This window comes from Poecilia latipinna, unplaced genomic scaffold (genome assembly GCF_001443285.1).
Source record: "Poecilia latipinna isolate Pla-1442-1.1 unplaced genomic scaffold, P_latipinna-1.0 Scaffold1061, whole genome shotgun sequence".
Taxonomy (NCBI): domain Eukaryota; kingdom Metazoa; phylum Chordata; class Actinopteri; order Cyprinodontiformes; family Poeciliidae; genus Poecilia; species Poecilia latipinna.
Window position 1 is genome coordinate 31,787 of NW_015113677.1, and position 18,479 is coordinate 50,265.

General features: G+C 37.9%; 2 protein-coding genes across 2 annotated transcripts in view; one reads left to right on the plus strand and one right to left on the minus strand.

Annotated features, from left to right (window-relative positions):
* Window positions 1-196: 196 nt before the first annotated feature.
* mrps35 (mitochondrial ribosomal protein S35) lies at window positions 197-9,197 on the minus strand. The gene is made up of 8 exons (XM_015051689.1): window positions 8,976-9,197; window positions 8,007-8,050; window positions 7,746-7,913; window positions 5,902-5,962; window positions 5,659-5,798; window positions 4,308-4,417; window positions 4,154-4,223; window positions 197-663 (listed from the first exon to the last, which is right to left on the minus strand). Exons 1-8 carry the CDS (start codon window positions 9,106-9,108, stop codon window positions 394-396), a joined length of 996 nt encoding a protein of 331 aa, XP_014907175.1. The 5' UTR covers window positions 9,109-9,197; the 3' UTR covers window positions 197-393.
* A 1,407-nt stretch (window positions 9,198-10,604) lies between these two features.
* Window positions 10,605-18,479, plus strand: part of kcnq1.2 (potassium voltage-gated channel, KQT-like subfamily, member 1.2) — a 230,990-nt gene continuing 223,115 nt past the window's right edge. The window contains exons 1-2 of the mRNA XM_015051688.1: window positions 10,605-10,875; window positions 13,698-14,353. Of these exons, the coding sequence (XP_014907174.1) occupies window positions 13,860-14,353 (494 nt within the window). The 5' untranslated portion in view covers window positions 10,605-10,875; window positions 13,698-13,859. The remainder of the gene's footprint in view (window positions 10,876-13,697; window positions 14,354-18,479) is intronic.

The window sequence follows — 18,479 nt, forward strand, 5'->3', positions numbered from 1 at the left end:
TATTTTTAAACTTTTGTTGACATCAACTGGCCAAGTGGGAACCCCGTTTTTCCAGTTTTTTTCCAGACCTTAAAAAAAAAAAAAAAAAAAAACATTTCTTTCCTGATGAGTATGATCAAATTTAAAGCTGATTCTTTGACTGAATGGAGCTCTTATTATGAAATCTTTCCTGCTTTGAAGAGAAAACTCAAACAGTTTCTTGTGTTCTGCTTTTATTTTTGTATTAAAAACACCACATACTGGATATTACAGCAAATTTATTTGAGAAAATAAATACTGCTGACACCATCAGACATTCAAGATCATTCTGGCAACAGAATAACACAGCTGAAATCATTCTGCTTAACATGCTTTCAACTGTCGTCCTGTAAATGTTTATCAGCTTTAACGATTTCACACCTTGAGAACCTTCCTGACCGCCTCCTTGTACCGCAGCATGTTGCTCTCGCTCGGCTCTTCATTCTTCAGCGTCTCGACTGAGTCCTTATATTCCAGCACCTCCTCTCTTCCCAGCAGCTGCTCTCTCACTTCAGCTTCCTCTCCTTCTCCGGTAGCGTTGATGCGCAGCAGCGTGTCCAGGATGTTCTTCTGGGACGTGCTGTCCTCCCAGCTGTACTCCTCCATGTCTGCGCGGGTTTTCTCTGCCTCCCACGGCTCGATTTTCTGAAAAGGGAAAAAAAGGAAATATGTGGAACTACGGCTTCACACCACCAGGACAATATGAAATCACAGTACAGCATTTGTAAGCATCAACCACTGAATCTTGGATTTGGTTTGGATTTGATGACGCCATTTTCTGCACTAGTGTCTTTTGTGGCCACCAACAGGTTTTCTCCTGGTATCATCCTACATTTAGCTACATTTATTTTCCCTTGCTGAACAAAAGCATCCCGACAGAATGATGCTGCCACCACCAATAGCGCTTTTTAAATCTCCTTGTCTGAAAACAATTCTTTTAGACTTTCTCAAGATGGCTGTATTTATTCTGAGAATTTCTCTGAATCTGGTTTTGGTTTTTAAGAGCAAATTGTTATGAAGACAAATGCACACCACACTTTAGATGTTTTTTTGAGTTAAATGTTTTAAAACCACCTTAATTACATTTGTACCCCATTTTGTGTTGAGGTAACTCACAAAACCGCCATAAAATATACAGAAATTTGCAGTAGCAACTTGACAAAAATGAAGAATTTCAAGGGAAATTAATAGTATGAATAGATTTGGAGTAATATAGGCACTGCATTTTTCCTGCTGAGTGAAAACAGATCAAAGATTAAACAACTTTGAAACTGCTTTTTCCACTTCCCTTTTTGGCAACAAAGGCTAAATATCTTATATCTCATCTTCTAACAAAGTTATTTTCTCCTGCTCTGTGTGCTGCCTGTTCAGCCGTCATCGGGTTCCCCGGAGAACAATAAGAACCATTATCTTAAAGCGGAGCGGCGACTGGGCCATCAGTGGCGCTTCCATCCAGGTGTTTGGGGTTAATGACCATCATTTACTGCGATACGCATCTGATTCCTCATAAAACCCCGTCTGGATCAGGTCCAGGAGCAGAGTACGATACCTCATAGATCAGTAAACGCCCCAGAAAACCAAACATCAACACATTCAATTATTTAGCTTAGAAAAAACAGGTTGCAGCAGGTTGTTGTCCTTCCACTGGATATGTAGAAATATATATATATATATATATATATATATACACACATACACATACTTTTTTTTTTAATTAAAAAAGCAAAACTATTTTTCCAATGACTGTTTAAGCATCCATCAAAGAGTAGATTGTTCAGTGTGCATGCAGCTTACTTTCCAGGCCTTTCGCAGACAAAAGGCCACCTGTTCTTCCTGATTGCGTTTGTGTACCTTCAAACAAATCCGTTTTGGGAAGATGACAGGTGTTTTGCACAGGGTGGGGCGGGGTAGGGTGGGGAGGGGAGGGGGGAAGCAAGTCTCCCCCTCATGCTACTGAAAGGTTTCTTGCAGTCAGCTCCAGAGCTGATTCGGATTAGCACCCGTTGGAATTAGCAGCCGAGGTCTTCCTCTCCAAGTGGAGAGATATTATCACCTCAGTGGCTGCTAACAATTGGCTCCTTTGTGGGCTAGCATTACAACCCGATCGCCGCTCCACTGTAAAGTCGTCCAAAAGCTCGCTGGACAAGCACTGTGCCTTCCATTGTGTGTCCGAAAGGGCAGCGGACAATGTTCTGCTTCCTGACTCAAACACCTTTTTCTTGACTGGGAGATTTTTTTTAGTTTTCTTTTTCTTCCCCTCGCTAATGTGGCCAAGCCGTGACAGGAAGAGCTCCTGCAAGCAGAGGTTGGACAACAAAGAGAGTCATTTTCTTTTTATGTGCCTGGCTCCAAATGCGTAGGGACAGCGCTGAGGCTGACATGGTGTGGTCCAACACCTGATAGGGGCGTCTGTTTTCTTTTTTTCTTTACTCATCAGGGAGAAAATGTCAACTGGACAAGGCTGCTGTTTGCCGTCCTCCTGCCTATTTAGTTCCGTCGCCTCCATAATGGGGTTAGCTCTCCAAGAAAAGTGGACAAGATCGCTCTCTGTCCTGGAGAGAAATGCTGGCTCATCCGATAAGAATATATGAAGCTGAAGGCTTTAAAAATCCTGAAAATAAAGTCTAGAACATGCGGCACAAGCTGGTTGTTTACTATGGGTATGAAATGTTTTTGTATTTAATAGCACTTAAATGTTTCTGATCAAACCAAATGTAATATTAGAAAAAAATGGAGTAAATAACAACAAAAGTTTCCTAAACAATTAACTTATAGAATGAAAAGCCATCCAAAACAACTTGGCACTGAGAAAAATTGACCCCTAAACAACAAGAGCTTGGAAGACCGTTAGCAACTCTTTACCCCACCTGCCTATCTGGAGCTGAGGGAATTCAGATTTATTGGTTTTTAGTCCAGACTTTGACTAAGCCACTTTAAAACCTTTATTCTATTTTTTTTTTTAATTATTTTTCTAGGGGTTTTTTTTAGGTTCTCACTAGTAAGCCCAAGCAAAGGCAAGTTTATTTGCGAGGCCTTAAAGGAAACATGAAAAGAGCATAAAAACTGGGAACCGATATGAGAATTTGGGCCAATTTGAATATCCGATATCAGACAGACATGGATATTCCTGCCGATATGTTGTGCATCCCTAATAAAAACCTTTCAGTTTGTTATTACTTAATATGTCAACCACTTGAAAGCATTGTATAAAAGAAACAAATATTAAAATACAGATTTAAAGAAGTCTGGTTTAAACCCAACTTTAGGTTTATTTCACAATTTAAATTCATTTTTGGATTTTTTTTTAATTAAATGACTAATATTTACAGGGGACAGTGAAGGCTACAGTAGTTTAGATGGTTTTTTTGGCAGGCCGATCTCGCCCTGTTCCATCTTTTCTTCATTAGTGGATATCGCTTCTCGCTGCACCTTACTGAAGAACTGAAACCTTAAATATTACTTTTGATCCCAATTTGTTCTCCAATTTTCTTCACACTAGTAAATGCAATGTTTTTTTTAAAGCCATTTATACTTTTATTTGTGAAAATTTGTGACTAATCCAGGATTTAGCAAGTGCTGTAATTATATTTTCACACAGGGTCAGGCTGGTTTGGACAATTTTTTTTTCCTCTAATAAATGAAATCATAATCTGAATACTGCTTTTTAAAATTTACTCCATTTATCCTTCCCAAATATTAAAATATGTTTGATAATCCGAAGCATTTAAGTGTGACAGACAAGTACGTACTAAACAGATAAATCTGTAAATTCAAAGGTATATTAAAGGATAAAGGATAAGTAACACAGATTACATAAGTGGAAACCCGAGAGGCACTGCCTCCATTTAACGCTGCGGTGTGAGGAAGGCTTTCCAGAAACATCTCATCTCAAGCCCAACTGAGAACAAACCAAACGCGACAGCGGGTCTTTAACTGAACAGTTGGCCTTTAAATGAGCGGATGATAGTTGAAAGAAAACAAAAAAAAAAAAAAGGTCAGCAAAGTAAAGGTCAGACACTTACGGGGGGATTCTGAAGAGGCACAAACAATTCACCTAAAAACCCCGCAAACGAGGCACGGGTGCATCCTGACACGACAGAGTGAGCAAAACAAAAAGACAAGCTGCTCGACTTACCCAGGATTCGTGGTACAGGACAGTCAGCAGGTACATGGCGTAGTCATAGTTCTGCTGCCTCAGAGGGCAGCTGGGGCAGAAAAGGGGGATATTTAAGGGTATGTTTGATTTGTGTTAGGATTGTGTGTTTTCAGGGGGGGGCGGTGTTGTTTACCTTTCTGTTTTGATGGTGAGGATGTCTGAGTCTTTGCAGTATCTGTCCCCAACAAGTTTGAGCATCTTCTTGCGGGCGTGGTCATCCAGGTTCAAACTGGACAACTTTACCTGGAGGGCAGGTCACATGACGCACTTAGACGTTAAACAAATTACACAAAGTTTTCAATTCAGCTTTGAATAATTTCTAATAATTTATTATTACTTATTTGCATGTCTTAATGTATTTCTAATACAGTATATTAAAAAAAGGCTCAAGTTGTTACATGGAAAATCTCTAGGATGTGCCCATTTTTATCCGACTAATCGTCAGAATAATCGAAAGTTAAAATCGTTGCAGCCCTAATTTTAAGTGTTTAATTAAGTGACTGAAATATAGTCACCGTTCGGATGTATAGAATATCATAAAATAACATTCTGATGACATCAAATTTTTTAAAAACATACCTGTTGCAATTCAAGTTCAAGGCATCAGGTATGCAAACACGCACAGATATAACTCGTCTGTTATGGCAAGAGAAGAAAATGTTCTTTTACATGCAGAAATACGAATCTGGATGAATTTGCTCTAGATTTGTGATTCCTCTTTGAGAGATTTGCTCTCCAATCCATCTTGGAGCCTAATCCACCTGGATTAATTTCTAATTCCTACCTTGCTGCTATAATCTAAGGCAATGTGTCAGGAGAGCAGATGGTTGATGATTAATAGCAAATGTGACACAAGAGAAAACTATTAATGTCAGAATCTTCACTGTCCTCAGTATGCAACTATGGATACAGAAGCTCATGTTGTCGTCATGTTTTTCCCAAATGTCTCCACGTTTCTAAAGAGTCGCTTTTGTTGCATTTTCTGACTAAATTTAACCGGAGCAGAGCAAACTGTATTTTCTCAACTCGTTTATATATTCAGTATGTTTACGTTTGGTTTATATTAAGTGATCATGTTCTTGGTTTTCTGCATGTATTTGCATGTATGGCTTCAGTCTGAAAGAAGGATTGGGTATTGATGGATTAGTGGTAGCGCGAGGATTAAGTGGAATATTAAAATGTCTCCAAAAATATGTTGATGGCAAACTTTTTTCTGCCCCCCCCCCCCCCTTACCTGCTGTGGAAGCTGTTGGGAAGCAAGAGGGAAGGGGGGGGGGCAAATAAATAAAAGAAAAACCAACTAAGTCCAGGGCAAATCTGTCGGTTTAATAATGCAAAGTGTTTTGTTTGTGAATGAATGTCTGTGTCATTGCGTCGACTGGCTGCTGTGTAAATCTGTAATCTCGAGAAACAATTCAAGTTCAACTCAGTCAGGTAAAAACAGCGGCCGGGACTTTTTCAGAGCGATCGTCGTGGAAACTCACTTTCATGTGAACGACGCGAGCTGAAGGATTCCTGATGGAGGGCCCAGCAGACACGTAGTCTGTGCTCTGGATTTTAACTGGAAAGAGCTCGTCGCATTTGGCGTCGGTGTCCAGGGCCGAGGGCCACTCTGTGCAGAAAGCTAGCAGCGGAGAAGATAACATTATCATATTAAAACTCATGAAAACCAAAAAGAAAATACCTTTAAACAAGGCAAATAACATTATCCTGGACTGAGTGCTTACGTTTCAGAGCTTCACAGTGTTTCCTGATAGCTGCTGGTGTCAGATGCAAAAAGTTTGGTATCTGAAACAAAGTCAAAAAGATCATGTAGCGATTTGGATACGAGAAGGAACTTAAACACTTTTTTTTTATTACTAAAAACAACTTCTCCACCTCTTCCAATCAGCAGCTGGATGGTGAAAAAGCAAAAAAAAAAAAAAAAAACTTTCTGGGTTTTCCCCAACAAGATAATGTTCTCAAACACATCAGCATTAAAGTAAATGAACATTTAAGATTTGGATGCTAAACTGAAAATATTTGGATTTTAAAAGTGTGACCCACAGCAGAAAAACAAACCAATTTAAAAGAGCCCTACAAAAAATCAGTTGGAAAAAAGTGGTGAAATATTCAGACAAAATTGTTCCAGATGCTTATTGGTGGTAATCTAAACAATGACCCATGTTTATGTTTTAATCTATATGTGCAATTCTACAATAAATATAAAATGTGTGCACCCAATTCTTTTTCATAAAACTCCTCTGTTTCATGTTGTAGACACACACACACACACACACACACACACACGATGACATCAAGCATGTGGAATCATAACAAAGCTTTATATCATCAGAAAAAACAGCATTCATTGAATAAATGAGTGTAAGCAGATTATATAAAAAAATAAAACGTGAAATCCTTTAATGGCCCTTTTAATGTAATGATGGATATAATAATTCAGTCCAGCCTTTATCCCTCCATATTTTAATCTGCTCACTAACCTTTCACATGTTTGTTAGTAATAGATATATATATACTTACACCGGAATAATGGCTTAGTAGCTGGAAAATAAACAGTTTTACCATGAAAGGCATTTTATTTAATGCTACTACTGCTTTCTACATTTAAAATTACATTTGATCTGATGAAAATTATTTTCTACTTGTTACTAAAATTTGTTATTGAGAGTTAAAGATGGATTTTTTGGTGGGATGAATGAGAAGCTGCTAAGTATTTTTCCTTTCACTAAACTTTCCATCAATGTGCTTTAACAAAGCACTCAGTGAACTACCAGCTTCATTTACAATTTGGATAATTGTCAAGACTTAAAAAAAAAAAAAAAAAAAAAAAAAAAAAAAAAAAAGGAAAAAAAAAATAGTTTTCTAAGAAACTAAAATTTTGGCTCGCCATTAGCTGTCATCACTAAAACTAACAGAAACAGTAGCTTCATAAATTTAACTCTGGGTGTCATTTATTTTATAATGTAATGGGTTTAAGTTGTTGGAATAAAATAAATAAACACTTCAATAATGGTTTAATTCATTAATATGCACCAATACCAGTTTTACAAAGGAATGATGGACAGAATGGGAAAACAAACCTCCTCTCATCCTTTGGGTAAAGAGAATATTACGTAAAACACAAAATTATATGAAATATCCTGATATAATGTCAAAATGAGTGTAGATAATAATAATAATCTCTAAGGTGTGATGTTTCAAGTACTCAAGCCAAGTAAGTAACAAACAGCAGTTTATCTCCTGCAGGCAGAAGGAAATGAGTATCGTCAGGCCACCCGGCTGACTTCCAGCTGTGACGAATGTAAGTAGTGGATCTGCGAGTGACTCGAGTCCAGATGGGGCAGCTGCTGCTTGCTAATCCGTGCACAGAGACACGGCCATGAGGGGAGAGCAATACAGCAAGAGGAGCTCCACTAGCGCAGCAGCAGCAGCACTAACTTGGCTAGTCAGGAGAAATAAATCTTACATTTCTGAGAAAATTTGTAATTCAAAAAGCTAGAACCGCGTAATTAATTTTTTATTAATTTATTTATTTAGCTTTGGTTCTTCATAGGGCATGAACTCTGACCTTTATTAATTCCAAGTTGCCCTTCTTCTCTGGTGGAATGCCTCTCTTCACAGGGTAGCCCATCCGCAGAGGAAGAGGGACGGCGTTGGCCCTGAAGGGGGTCGCTGCGGGATAAACTGAGGTCCAGTCCTGATCCAGTGCCATCTTTTCAGTCCTAGGCTCCCCAGTCTAATGTACAAAAAAAAGAGAAAAAAAAAAAAGAGTGAAGATAATTTTGAAAGTTGTAAAATAATATTGCTGGTAGGTCTTGTGTTAACTTACTCCTCTCTTTGGTCTTCTGCCAGTGGATCCTTTACCGCCCCTCGCTGGAAGATTTAAAATTGACAGGATTTCTAGTTTTATCAAAGATATATTACTTTACCTGCTATAAACTGTTTCTATTTATAAGAAAAGCCAAAAAGCTGTAGCAGTATGTTCATTAATAAAGAACTATGCATGTCCAACGACTGAAAGTTTTACCATTTCATCTTTGCAAATTAGTTCAGCTTCAACAGTTTTTAAATTTCCCCACAGAATCACAATTGAAGTTAGTGTTAAACTTTGACTAGGCCTTTCTCACACATAAAAAATCTTTGATTTTAAATAATTTTATTGCTTTTAACCTTTGTAGGCTGCATTTATCTCTCTTCATCTTCCCTGACAGGGGGGGGGGGGAAACATCCCCACACCATGATGCTGCCACACTAAGTGACCTTGACTTGCCATGTTTTGCATGTAACTCAAAAACTTATTATTTTGATATTTGACATTTAATTTAGAGGTGTCATATCAAATGTCTCTAATTTAAATGAGGCATTTAATTTAGAGACATACGGACATTTTCCGTATTCGCTGAACACAAAAGCAAGCTCTATTTTATTTTAAGTTTTCACTCCCAAAAAAATGATTTTACGCCATACATGGTACAACACAATGGTCAGAGTATGTCTGAAATTTGTCTTGTATCACAGCAAAATTCGCTTACAATCTCATACAAACAGTATTGACTTTAGATGAAAAGACGGTGGGGATCACAGTTACTCTGATCTGTCCACATTTAGGCAAAGACGACAAAGCATTTTTAATCTGACCAAATCGTTTTCAAGTCTAATCACCATCACCATTAACTCTGCATAGCCTCAAGAAATGAAGGCACTTGACTTTGCTAACAGTTTCATATGGTTAGCTTAGCCAGCATCAGTAGCTCTTTATTTCTTTTAGCATAGTCAGCATTTCCAAAGACGAACTCACCTTTATTTGTAGAAGAAGAGTTTACTGTCAACGCCGTAGCATATGTGGCTCTGTTTCCTGTCTTCCTATAACCCACACCAGAGACATTAGTTCGACCTAGCAACAGAAAAACCTTGCTACCAAAGGACGCCATGTTTTTTCACCCGCTTCATTGACTACGGACACCGACGAGAGACAATATGTGGTAACCGCGAAACGACCAAGTTGACTCGTCGAGAGCGTTTCAGCGCCTCCTGCAGATGAAAAGAGTTTTTCAAGCTCTCATTTACTGTAAGGTAGGGACAATTCTTCCACACTGTGGCTCAGGTAAGGATGTTATAACAATTACAGATGGTATCCTCTCTTTATTTATCTTCTTAGTTATTTTCCATGAACGCGCTTGACCAGCTGTTGATTCTCCCTCTGCCAGCTGCTGCTTTCCAAACAGCTGCTGCGTTCAGTGACCACCGGTAAAATAGCCACAAACAATAAATATTTCCCCAACACTGAACTCGATTAAAATAAACCCTCGCTTATTAATAGGAGCCCATTTCCTCCACTTAAAAGAGTATTTCAGGACTACGAGATATAAAGCCATAGTTGTGAGATATAAGCTGATAATATCAATTTTCAAGTCATCATTGTGAGATACAAATACAATTTTTAAAAACTTTTTGTCATATTTATTACATACAAATTGCAGTTGTGAGATAGAGGATAATGGTTTAAATTTTTAACGTCATGTAGGTCATCATTTCAGTTTTCCAAATGTTAATTGTGAGATTTAACTATAAGATTATTTTCATTTTCAAAGTCATTAGATGAGATAAAAATTATAATCTTCTTAATTCTGACTTTGTATCTAAACTATGACAGTGAAAGTTGAAATCGTCTTGCCATTGACGATTCATACTCTGACTTTGTATTTCATAATTTGGTCTTTGGTTTTAAATTTAAGTAATGTTTTAAATTTAAAACTATAGAACTTACTACTTGTGATGTCTCATCCATGAAATTATTTTTATGTGATCCAAATAGATTTATCTGTTTAAGTAGGACGTGTACAAAGTCTTTATCTTCAGCTGCTGGTTTTAAACTTCACTTTAAAGCAGTGACTTAAACAGTAGGTCAAAACCTAATTTAACAAATAGATAAAATGCAAGTGGAAAACTTTTTTAAAATTTAAATCTGAAGTTGTAGTGTCAAGGTGATTAAAAATGGCAACATACAACAACATTGATATCCAAGTAGAATATTAACCTAAGTGATCATATTATTGATATTGATATTGATATTGATATTGATATTAATATTGATCTGCCCAGGGCAGATGTGGCTTCAATCCAGTATTTTTGCCTTCATCCACATGTGAATGTGAGTTTGAGTGGGAATGTCTGATTGCATTGTAAAGCATCTTTGAGTGTCCAAACAGTCATTTTATTTTATATTGCAAACTAAAAATAATACAGAGCTGCTTGGTCTGTGTTTATTTGCAATTTTTCAGTTTCCCAAACAAAATACTATTTAAAAAAAAAAAACACTATATTTTTTTCAAAAAAAATTTCACCATATCAAACAAAAGGAGTCGCTTGCAACTTTAGTTTGCTTGGACAGTCGGTGATGATTGCGTTTACTTTGATCATCAGTATTGTCAATTCCTATAAACTTTGAATGCAGCACTCGGCCAGGCGCAGCTGCGATGCACTTCAAGGAGACAGGTCCCGAGGGCAGCAACCGATTGAAGACTGGTGGTTTGATTGCATTTGCGATATTGCCTTTGTTTCTGAACGCTGCTGGATGATTTATTGATCATGCGCAATGCATGACTGGAGTTTGTTTTAATGAAAAGCTCAAAAGAAGGGATTTCTGCTCGTCTCAGTTGGAACTTGCATCACTTGCAGATTACAACTTGGAGTTCAAGGTAAATCCGATATTTTTTTGGTGACATTTATCGTTTTATACGTCTGTTGCAGCGAGCATATGTCAATAATAATACAGGATACTTTCCATCACAAGTTTTTCCTCTCTCTCTCTCTCAATGCATCAAATAAACAGCGATCACGCATGCTTCTTTTGGGGATTTTTCGACACTCAACTTCTTGTTTAACTTGCTTCCTGAAGCTGGAGGGGCGACTCAGTTTAACGTAAAGTTAGACAACAGTACCCGGTAATTGGAGTCCTGTCTGACAGTTCATTGTGTGTGGCATGAGGATGCGGTTTTTAAATGCAGAAACTCTCCGATACCGTCCTGTCACCATCTCATCTATAGTTGAGGACGGGGTACCTGCTCCTAATTGCCGCCGCCCCCCTCTGTTGCCCCAGGAGACATTTTCCGATCATTTAGCCTGAGCATGTCATCACCTGGTTCAGTTTCCCTCCTGGTAATACAACAAGCTGCCCTCCCAACCTGTAACTGAAGGCTTTTATGAATGAAGATGGCGTTTTGTTGAGTTGTCAACCTGCCCTTATATACGCACAAGTTACTTTTTCCGTGAGCATAATGGTTTTAAATTGCCATATCTTTTTTTTTTTTATGTAAATAATCTGCTCCATCCAGACTGACTGAGCTTGAGAAATTTCAGCAACCTTTACAATCCAGAGTCAATTCTTTAATCAGTCCAGCTAAATAAAACTTGCTTAGTGCAGCAAGTCTTACATGACCTACAAATTTTTTTAAAATAAATATTTATAATTAGATTTTTTATTTATTTATTTATTTAATTAATTATTATTTCTACTTTTGGGTTTTAAAATACAGAAAAAAATATCAGAATGTGCCAGAAAAGGATAGATTATCTTCTATGGGGTGTCAATATTTGTGTAAAATGATGTAAAAAGAAAAAGAAAGACAAGAAAATATTAAACATTACTGGTACTTTCAGTGTCGTTCTGCTGTAAAAAAAAAAAACAAACTCCCATAACCACAATTTATTGTATGTTTTTTCTTTTGTTTATCATTATTTGTAGGCAAAGTTACTAAGAACTGTTGTGAAGCCACAGGTCACAGACCCTGTGCACCCACACTTTACAGATTTGTAATCACAAAAAATAAATCATTTTCCTTCCATTCCACAATTTGGGACTTTATCCTGTGAGTGTCTATCACATAAAGTCTCAACAAAGCAAATGTGGCTTTTTTTTTTTTTTTGTTTAACGTCACAAGATGTGAAAAAGTTCAAAAGATATCAGCAGCTTTCCTAGCAGGTTCTGCTTCGCACCGTATCCAACCTGGTGCAAATGTGGCCAGATTATAAAACCCCAAAAAAGTTAAAGGGAGAGTAATGCACATGATCACTGTTACCTTCTTCACTTATCAGTCTAATTTTATTTTTATTCAGTTGCACGTTAACGCAACATGTTTTGCTCAAATTCCCGGGCTTACACTTTGGTGTGGACAGCCGAATTATTTTCTCTAAATATATTCAGAGTCCATGCGGTGCATCTGTTTTTCCTTTCCAGATGGAAGAGGAGCGGGGCGGGGGGTGTTTGACATCCATCCAGGGCAATCCAGCCGGATGGCGGTTTCACAAAAGAAAATCCTCAGAGAGAGAAAGTGTGTTGTAAGGGAACATTGCAAAATATTACATAAAAGCAAAACGTTACCTCTTAATGTTATTATGTTCACAGAGGTCACAAAAATGCAACCTTTAACTTTAGCAATCGACTAAGACTATTTTTATGAATGAAAATCAGGTGATATTTAGCTTTTTATTCTGTTTAAAAGCTAAATATCAACAAGGTGTTGAAAAAGTTGGTTGCGGCTTTCATCAGCTGTTTATACATCAAAAGAATATATAGACTCTGAAAGTATGGTGCTTAGATAATTACCTAACATGTATTGTAGGGCTGTAACGATTCCTCGAATGATTCAAGTGCCTCGATTATTAAAATTCCTCGAGGCAAATTATCTGCCTCGAAGCTTCGTTAAATTATATTTTATTAGTAAGCGCACCGTGTTCCGGCTGGGTGATTATTTATGTTGCGCAACGCTCTTCCTTCTCCCTATACAAAATTAAAAAATGCACAATAGGAACGGCGACATGCAGATAGACTGGTGGACTGATGCTTAGCGTAGCTTTATGAAGGAACTGGGAATATAAATTTCCTACTTTCCCAGTCGCAACGAGCTGCACATACCTGGCAGATGTGTTTCTGTGTGTGACGAAAGTGCAAATCCAAATCCTGTTGTTCACAAGTACACCCGGGTGGGCAAGATGTCACTGCGACCTGAAATTGTTTATTTCCTACTGCTACTACTGCTACTGCTGTCATGCTGAAAAGGAATAATCAAGGAGAAAGTCACAGGAGAGAAGTTAGCACTACGTATATAGAAGAGTTTCAAGATATTGAGTAACGGGTAGCACAACATTAGAGGGCAAAGTTGATTCCAGTTCATGATGCTCTGCATCCCCAGAACCAGAACCAAACATGGAGAAGCAGCATTCAGCTTTTATGCAACACAAATCTGTAACAAACACCTGGAAAATTGTAAAACAACCAAAACTTTAAATCTAGACTAAAACCCCACAAGGTTAGAGTTGCTTTTGTGCCATAATAAATTAAACACTAACCAATATTTTGATGTGTAATGACGGCACTTGGCAAAATGTGATGGTTCAATTGTGGATTTATGTGTTTTTATGATGGAAAGCACTTCGAACTGCCTTGTTGCTGAAATGTCCCACGCAGACAAACTTGATTTATGTGCATCCTCATGACTCCTGTCACCTTTTCCTTTTTTAGGTATGGAGACCCATGCGGCCCTACAAAGAGCACACTTCTCCGCCGCAGGTAGCTAGTTCTCACCTGCTGCTGGGCTGCTCCCTCCTGCGCAAACCTCGGCCAGAACCACCGGGATTTTAAAAGTCCTCATTAGCGCCCCTCTGCCCGTCCTGAAGGGGCACGATGGGGGAAAGACGAGCACGCTCCTTTCACATGACCTGCCATGTGCAGCGGGACTATGGCAGCAGGATGCGGAGCTCCTTCATACGCTGCAGCCCCAACGGATGTGCCGGCACGAGCATCAGCCTGAGCCTGGACCAGGAGATGGACCTGGCTGCCTCCACCGGTCCCGCTGCCGGCTGCGGTGCCTTGCGGGTCCCCGTGCCTGACGTCGGCCATTACTCGCCAGTTTCGCTGGAGATGGACCCCCCGGCGGTGAATAATGGATCAGGCTTCCCCTGCTTACCTCCAGCTGACACAAAGGACCCGGAGCTGCAGATCGCACACAGCCAGCCGTCCGTTACCCCCGTCCCGCCGCCTCTCCCTCGCTCCAGTTGGCTGCGCCATCATCAGAAGGAGTTCCAGAGTCCTTACATTAAGACTAGCATGCAGGGGGATGTTTACAACTTTCTAGAAAGACCCGCGGGGTTGAAATGCTTCCTCTACCACTTTCTAGTGTGAGTACCTGCCTGCTTTTGTTCTTTACCCATTTGGCTGCAAACTTCAGATGAACTCGATGTTGGTTTGAATTGAAACGTTTGTGAACCCAACTGCAAAGAGTTTAATGTAAAGAAAAGGTTTTAGGTTTCTGTATGCGATACAGATATCTGATGTTTAGTATCGGCTGATACCGATATGATACGGAAAAGCAGTTCTGAATTGACTTGAAGTGTTTCTTTTATATATAAATGTACTGAATTACACAATCTTTGATACCTCTGCACCAGTACAGGATGCTTAAATACACCTATAGCTCCACAAGCTTGGTCAAACATGTAAAAACAAACACTTTTACATGCTGCTTTACTCCTAATTGTTAGTGCAGTTAGTGTAAAACAGTCAATGTAATAAAGAAACCAGAAAAAACATTGACTACTTAGGTCAGTCGTGAAAATATTTCAAATGGTTCAGAAAGTGCAATTATCTAAATATAATGTAAAATAAGTAATAAAGCTCGACATCATAACTCATAGAAATAGACAGAGTAGATCTGCCCTTATTGGTACCGATACACATATTAATATCAAATTGTGTTTCGTTATTGTTGATGAAAACTAACAAAATGACCAAAATTTGCAATAAAACTTCAAGAAAGGAAAACTAAAACTTTAATGTCTGCTCACATGACTAAAATGAGCTGAACTTAGTCTTTGTTTGTGTGTCTCGTTAGTATGAAGTTGTAGATTTTTATTTTATTTTTTTTCTTGCTGTGCTGCATCATGTTTGTGGATCCCGGGCCGTCAACTGTCATGTCAGCAAAAGTTTACAGAAAAAGCGCTGGCGTCCAGTTATAAATGTGTCTTAGATGAAATGAAGTGTCTTGCAGTTGAACAAGATAAAACATTTGGTTCGTTATTAAAGGAGAAAATATCCCACAAACCTTAACATTTAGTAGTTTGGGCATTTAAAAAAAAAATAAAAAAATCAAACTACTACTACTATCAGGAATCCGAGAGTGCCCTGGTAATATGTGAGAGAACGAGCTTCTATGATCTCATAAGTATTCCACAGTTTAGCCGTCGTAAGCCTGAAGCACGAGGATTTAGGTCAGATTAGATGGAAAATATGAATAATATTCATCATAGACGTTCAATTGAAATGCCTCTACTAGATACTATTTACATTCATTTCTAAATATACGAAGCCTGGCTAAACTTTGCAACCAACTTAGCCGACGCCGTGTTTATATTCGACCTAACCGAGTAAATACTTTAAACACAGAAGTTTTATTTTCCATTCGTCTTTCCAGAAATGACTTTCAAGTCCTGCTACAGCTTTTCATGCTGTCCTATAACACGAAGTCCTAATTAAAAAAAAAAAAAAAAAAAAAAATTTAGTAATTTAACAAAACATTTAAACACTTCTTTTAAAATCATTTTTTAAAAATGTGATTATTTTTGGCCCATTTATCAGCAGTATAGTGCTGCATTTGATCATTTCTGTGGTGCACCCTCAGTCGGGGGTTTTTTGTGTGCATTTCTTTGTGGTCAGGCTGACGCATATATATAACTCAGAGGAAGGTGTGTGTGTGGGGGCAGGGAGCTGTGTGTGGGTAGATTTTATTACATCAGGCCACATTAGACAGTAAAAGAGTGTATAAGAATCATAAAAACTCTAAGACAGAAAGCACAAAATGAAAGCAAATGTCTGTTTTTTTCTGTCTCTATCCAATTTGCTCTGTTTTGGTGTTGTTTTCAAGTTCAAAATAAGTAAAGCCAATTTTCACTCTGCAGAACTACTGGCATGTTTTTTGTGAGTAATGCTTACAAAATGCAGTTTCAGTCCATTTGTATTTTTCATTTTCCTCATTTTGAGAGTAAAGCTTTAGGAAAAGTTGCAGTGGCTCAATGTTTTCAGTGATGCACTTCACTCTTTGGTAATATAAAGTTCCTTTGTTCTTCCTGTGGATGCCTATATTTAAATCGGAGGCTGTCATTGTCTCTCACAATCGGCAGACATGCAGATAAGGTTGAATAGTGATTTTAAACAGGGTGCAGGTGTAAATGTGCATGATTTTATGTCCCTTCTGTTATTCCTTTATTTTATATGTATGGATGGATGGATGGGATTTGCAACATTATTTTCTAGAAAAATCCCAATTTGTGAAAATTGGAGAAAAATATCAAAAATGTAAAAAGTTTCTCTCAATTGTTTTTACTTTAAGCTGAAATAAATGACCACTTTATACAAATTCTCCACGCTACAGTTCATTTATACTCATATAAACAAACATGACTGCATTGTGACATGTCATGGAGTTTCCTTGACATGTCACAATACATGTCAAGGAATTGTGACATGTATTGTGACAACACATGTCACAATTCCACAAATGTGGAATTGTGACATGTGTTACACAAAATAACACTTGTTTATTTATTTATTTTTTGTTTTAAAATGAGCATGAGTGACTATACTTATTGATTTCAGCTGCCTGGATTAGCCTTGTTGCTGAATCAGATGTCAAAATGGATTGTGTTGAATTGAACACGGATTAACAGGTTTAACTTATTTATTTATTTGTTCGGGAGAAACAAATAAAGCCATTTTGTTTCTCCCGATTCTCTCTGCAGAGTTTTGGTTGGTTTAATCTTTAATTGTTAGAGATATTGTTAAGAAGTGCCGCATTTAAACTGTAGAGCCTGAATCAGATGTTTTTTTGTTTTTTTTTTACTTGGCCTTTGGGCCTTCAGAAGATAAGTACATAAAGACATGATAATCCTTCAGTGATTTAGAGATTCAAGCTGGTCCCTTGAGTTGTGGATTTTCTGGCTTGTCAGAGACTCAAACTTACATTTTTAAATTTAAATTTTTTCATTTTTTATTTAATTTACACACTGTTGAAATATCTCAATGCGGTTTCTCAGAGTGGTGACACCGTCTCTAAATAAATCATCACTTCTTTCATTTCTGATTGATGGACTGAACACATCTATGTGTTGTCACAAAAAAACTTAATAAAAATGACATTGAAGTTTGTGGTTTTGATGCAACAAAATGAGACAATACTTTTGCAAACTGTTTTTTTTTTTTCCACTGAAACACCAAACAATAGAAACAATGGCTATATCCGGTCAAATAGACAGAATGTGAAATATTCTGTTATCCATAATTCTCCATGCAAAAAGTATCCTGTCAAGAAAAAATACTTTATGGGCTTTAATATAGCTGCTCTTCTAAAGTAAGCCTTTTTTCTTGATTACTGTGTAGTTTTTTTATTTTATTTTATTTTTTTATTCCACATTTATGTTACATGACTTAGAAATTAGGTCCGTGGTCATGAATAACCGGCAGCCCACAGTTCTGGCTGCCGTGTAATTATTTATTAGTTTCCAGCTTATGAAGTGCTTTGTTATGTTGATTTAGTTGCCTTTACTCTGCCTGATTGCTTACACCCATTCAACCCAAACTCTACAAGAAAGTTTCAGCTTTCACCTTTCCACCTTTTTTTTTTTCTAATTTTGCTCAACCAATAACTGTAAATGAAACATTTCTGGAAAAAAAAAAAGAGTGAGAGAGATCCTCTTTGCTTCACACAGATGCTTCCTTTGCTCTGCAGCAAATGTAATTCCTACCAGGAGTAACTGAAGCTCCAGTGTTTCCTCCCTCATAAAGGAGCGGGAACTTGAGCCTCGCCTTCATTTAAAATGAAACCCCTCTAACCGTTCTTCACTAACACTCCTTTAGGTAACTCTTAATTGTTAATGGCGATGGCTGGTGGCCATTCATTCTCCTGTTCTCTGTGGTGATCAGTGGAGAGGAAGGATAAAGAGCAATGACGGCCTTAATAGGGCGGCTCTAAAGGGCCAGCTCTATCTGACACACAATAAATAACACACACACACACACACAATATACTCTCAGACTTGCATTCATCTAAATCTGGTTAAACCGCATTGTGAAGATTTCTCAGACATCCACTGAAGTCAATGATGGATGTCAGCTGCCAACCTATGAAACATCCAGCATGACGCAGAGACGGCTCTATGGAGATGGTAAAAAACAAAAACACAGCAGTCTCATGTTCACCTTCAGTTTCTGCAGCATTGTGAAAATTAATCAAGTTTTAAGGCCTTAAAAACA